At 45.7% G+C, this 4921-nt stretch overlaps 1 protein-coding gene across 1 annotated transcript in view; it reads left to right on the top strand.

The window, feature by feature from the left end:
• The first annotated feature begins 1263 nt into the window (after positions 1–1263).
• The window catches only part of FBN3 (fibrillin 3), a 271545-nt gene continuing 267887 nt past the window's right edge, over positions 1264–4921 (top strand). The window contains exons 1-2 of the mRNA XM_014520884.2: positions 1264–1355; positions 4521–4825. Coding sequence (XP_014376370.1) covers positions 4656–4825 — 170 coding nt within the window. The 5' untranslated portion in view covers positions 1264–1355; positions 4521–4655. The remainder of the gene's footprint in view (positions 1356–4520; positions 4826–4921) is intronic.

Below are 4921 nucleotides of genomic sequence, written 5' to 3'. Positions count from 1 at the left end.
CAAGTTTGCTGTTAATTAGGCTGAGCATCATTTCAACTTCTATAAAACTAGCAGGGGGCTGATTATTGGGAGGGAGAAGAACAAAGACATTTCAAAGAGAGGCAGAAGAAGGGAAGAGGAGCTGACAGTGGTACTCTCAGCCTGAGGTTTGTCTTCATGTCTCTGCGAATTGACCCAAAGCTCGCATGTAATCCTTTATATACTGGCTGTAAAAAGGTAACAGAGGAATGAAGCAAATGTGCTTTAGGATAACAAAAAGTCTGATCACTTCTTTGTGTGCTTCATACACGATCTTTAGGATTACTTCTGATTCTATTCAGTTAAGCAGCCAGTGCCCAGCTGCTTTTCTGAAGCTTATCAACATGTTTTTGGCCTGGAAATTGGCCTGTATCAGATTTTCTGGTGAAATTTTTGGCATTCCCTTGTTCCACAGTTTGGTGGCTTCAACTTCCTGGAAAAATCCCGGGCATGCAGAGGCACACATAAAAGCAGCGGGGAAGAAGGGTTGTGTGCGTGTGCATTTTATTTTTTCATTTAAAGAAAAGACATCAGTAATAATTATTGAAACAAGATGGAGAGGAAGCATATTATTAAGCACCAGGAGAGCAAAACCAGACTATGAACTAGTGTGTGACTGTAAGAAAAGTCTAATGACTTCAAAATGCTGTTTGTTTGTTTGTTTGTTTCCCCCCCAACTTGTTTCAGATCTCAAAAACTGTTCTTTTGGGGGTTTATTATGATTTCACCCTTCACTAATTACCCCACATCAGTGCCAGTTAATTGCAATAAAACAATTGGTTAAAAAGTACCTCTTATTTAGTCTTTCTTTTGCTCACTTTGATATGGGAACAACTTTTTCCAAAAAAGGAGTGAAAACTCAACCCCCAAAGGAGAATGCATTCTTTTCTCCCCAAATCTTTTGATGTGAAGTCGCTGTTCTTAATTTCTTTCTGCCTCCTACAGATCCAGCCTAAAGTTGGGACATGCAGTCAGTATATCCAGTTGAACTGAAACGGGTAATTAGCTGAATTGAGCCAGTCCTAGGTTCACTAGGACTGGTTAGGTGATAATCATGTCTGCATTCAAATGTCTCTTGCTAAACCCAACTCCCCTCCTCCCCCCGCCCCCCTTGAAGTTAAAAACTTTTGGCTCAAGAATGCAATAGGGTTGTCCTCCTGTTACTCCCACTCCCCCTGCACCCCTTCTCTCACAGCAAGGCCCTCCCCCTGTCCAATTTGGATTAGGCTGTACCTTTTTTCTTTCCTTCAGGGTAAAGGTTTTATTCCCTTCTTTTCTGCCCAGATCTCCACTGAACAAAGGAGCTCTGGGCACAACACCAGTTCCAGGACCTGAAGGTATTTAAACAGATTCAGACTAAATCCAGACCTGTAGAGCTGATTTTTTTTTCTCTTTATCAGTATGCTACTTCATAATTGTTTGAATGCCTCTTTTAATTTATTATTTATTTATTATATGTTCTTTTTAATCTCTGACACTTAATAACACAGATTGCTATATCTCCCCTGCTCCCATCAACTCTGCCAAGTAGTTTTAGATCCGAGTTGATGATTAGTTCTTTTTTTCCTTTGTCAATGCTGATTTCTTACAAAGAGTGTTTTAATAGAATTTCTCAGAGCGGCAGATAATTTTGAGCTATTTCTTCTAACTCTCTGCTGATGGTGTAAATGACTTTTCCATATTCTTTTAGCAAGACTGTTGTGTTTAACACTTTCAAAGGTATGTGTCTCTGTATAGATCACTGTTGTGATTCTAATTTCATTGTAAGGTCTCTGCAATTTAAATCACTGCACAAGAATGTGAAAACTTTTCAAAGTATAAAAACTCTGCTTTTTCTGACAAGTTTTTTGTTTTACTCTGAAATCTCTGAAAACATACCTTCTTTTGTCTAGCTGGAAATAACCATATCCTAGCCTTCAGCAGAGAGACATGTGTAGCAGAGTTTTGCAAGACACTGCAGGGAGGGGAGTTTCTTTGTCTCTCCTTTTGCCTCTGCTTCCAGCTCTGCCTGCTCCTTTCCACTCTCTGTCTTTCTCATTTACTGCCTTTGAAATATTAGCGGCTGAAAAATGCATGTCCTCAAGAGCTGAGAGATTCTCAACAGGGATATTGCTCCGGTGATGTGAGTTTCTGAATGGTTCAAACACATTTTCTGCCTTCCCTGAGTTGATTTTTGTCTGCTTTGGGGCTGGGCTGGAATTGGAAACTGCTGCTGTGGGAGAGCAAGAGGGACATTTAGGGGAGGCTCAGGGGCCCTACTCCTCCCAGCAGGAGCATACTTGGAGGCTCTGCCTCTCAGAAGGAGCAGACACTTTGATCTGGGGGAGGGGAGGGGGTAGCAGCAGACTTGGGGGGAGGGGGGGTCTGGACTGAAAGGCTCTTTCTGGCCCTCCCCAGGAAGACTGGAAGTTGAAGCTCTCCCAGGGCCCAGCTCACAGTTCTGGCTCCCTGGAAGGACTGGGGGAGGTGAGAGGAGAGGGGCTGCAGCAGAGTGGTTGAATGTCTGCTCAGTGTGGGGTGGGGGGTTGAGAATAGGAGGGGCAATGGGGGGCCTGGAAGGCAAAGCACGGTGTGGGCATGGAGGTCCAAAGTAATGATTATTTGCAGCAATTTTGTCTGTCCCAGCAGGACCGTTACCCTGACCCCAGGCCCACATCCCTGCTTTTGCAAAAACACCCTTTTGCATCCCAGGCAGAACCCTTATCACAAGTCCAGGGCATCTTCCCTAGGAGCCCCACTCTCCGTATCCAGAAGCATCAGTCCCAGTTTGCACACCCTTCTCCTTATGAGGGCCAGGAGTATGGCTACCTGCCTGCAGCTGTATTCGTGGCAGGTAGCCTTGCTTCTCCTGCTTGGGCTGGCACTCCTTGCACCCTGCAGGCCTGAGATCAAAGTCCCACATAACTGAGTCCACATTGCTAAAGAGAAAGGGCTGGGCAAAATCCCTTTGAACCTGAAATACAAATGATCTGGAGATCTCTGGGCTTTCCCCACTGTGGCCCCCAGTACAGGCTACATTCCCTCTTCAGAGACATGAATCTTTACTGCAACACAGCCTGGTCCACAGGGCCACAACTTGAATCCCCCCCACCCCCCTCCCCTGGGCCAAGAGCTGCAACAGTGAGGCACCAAGTTCCCTCTCCCCACTGTGTGGGCTGTCCTTGGGAGCAAGAGTCAATCCCTAGGCCTCTGCTTGGAAGGTCTCTGGCTTTGATTTTTGCTTCAGTCACTAAAACTGATCCATGACGAGCTGATTGTAGCAAGAAGTCTCTGGTGGCCCCTGTTGTGTATTTTGGAGAAAGCTGCAAGCTTAACTCCCATTTTTCTCTGCCTGGGCTTGCTGGACAATGATACTTGGCCGTTGCCCTGAGCCTGAGGTTAGATGCAGTGTTGACACCAGCCTCTTGGAATAGCTTTGCCCTCATCTCTGCAGGGCCCAAGCTACTGATGCTCACTCAGTGCAGCAGCCAAAAAGATGGCATTAAGGAATGCCCAGAATCTTTTGTTGCCTGCCTCATACTATGGCACAACCATTCACCTTTCCCACAAAGCCTCCGTGCTCCTGCTCCTTACCCTTTTATGTGAAAGCTCCCAGGCCTCCCCAAGGCCTATAGCAGTCCAGAGGCTCTATATCTGTATCACCCTGCCTGTTGGCTTAACACAAGAGGTTCAAGTTCCCAACCATACCTGGCCTCTTCCCTTGCCCAAAGGTCTTGTACTCTCTCACCAAGCAAAAAAAAAGAATATGCCATGTTCCTCCTCTTCCTGTAGCTGCACCTTAGTGCCTATCGATCTCGCTACCCTCACTCAACTTTCCCCTTCACCATTCCCAGAGTCCCCACCCCATGCTTACTGACTACCCCTTAAAGGAGCCTCCCTCTACCAGCTGGAAATACCAGGAATGGGAAAGGTTGTTTTTAGGGCTCTCCTTGTCTACATTCCCCAGCTCCTGTTCCATCTCTGAGTGGCATATGTGGTCTGCCTATACTAGGACAGTCCTTCACCAAGAAGCCATTGTCATTGCAATATTGCCACTGGTTCCATAGTGTAGCTCTTATGTTGCTGCCCAGAACTGCAGTCAGAAATTACTGTCACAATTTGGTTCCATAGTTCAGCACAAGCCAAACCCACCTCTAGTCTTCAGTCATGTTTACTGCACAGTTTAGGCACTCTTTGCATTTCTGTTGCACTACAAAAACTCTGCCAGTTCAGAAGAACAGAGTGGAGAGAAGAAAAGCAGTTCCTCTGTATAGACTTCTAGGAGCAGCCTCTGTTATTTTCCAAGTTTTGGGAAAGGAATTCTTTGGCAATGTCTTTGTGAGGACTGTGTGTGTAAGCTAGTTGGCTGGATTCTGCATGGGGAGCCAAGCTAAGTGTGATTATATGATCTCACTGTATTAACACCAGGGAGGGACAGCCTGGGATGAATGATTATTTTAAAAAATGTCAAAGTTTTTACGAACACTTGTCTTTCCTCCCTTCCATCCTTTGTCTGCTTCTAGCTTCAGAAGGGGAACATCGAGACAGCAGCTTGGCTTTCAGAGGTTACTGCCACAGTCTATCCTCAAAGAGGGCTACAAGGGCCCTCCAGCTGGAAGAGGCTTTCGGGAAAGCCAGGGGAATCAAGGAATTGCATCATGGGGGTATTATGGCTGGCCAAATTCATGCTGGGATGTACAGCACTTTTGCATGTGGAACAAGCCCAGTGTCAATATGACGGGGACTTGCAGACAGACAGATTTTCAGGCTATGAGGAAAGACAGCCAGCAAACAGAGTGAGAAGAAGAGGCCAAGACACTTTACGAGGGTATGTCAAATGTTCTTTTATTTTTTTATGGTGCAGATCTTGGGATATTAACATAGTACAATAGACAATGAAGACCGACCTGCTTATAAAACTGTC

The sequence above is a fragment of the Alligator sinensis genome, unplaced genomic scaffold (assembly GCF_000455745.1).
Source record: "Alligator sinensis unplaced genomic scaffold, ASM45574v1 scaffold103_2, whole genome shotgun sequence".
In the NCBI taxonomy this organism is placed as follows: domain Eukaryota; kingdom Metazoa; phylum Chordata; order Crocodylia; family Alligatoridae; genus Alligator; species Alligator sinensis.
This window is presented reverse-complemented; position numbering and strand designations above follow the sequence as displayed.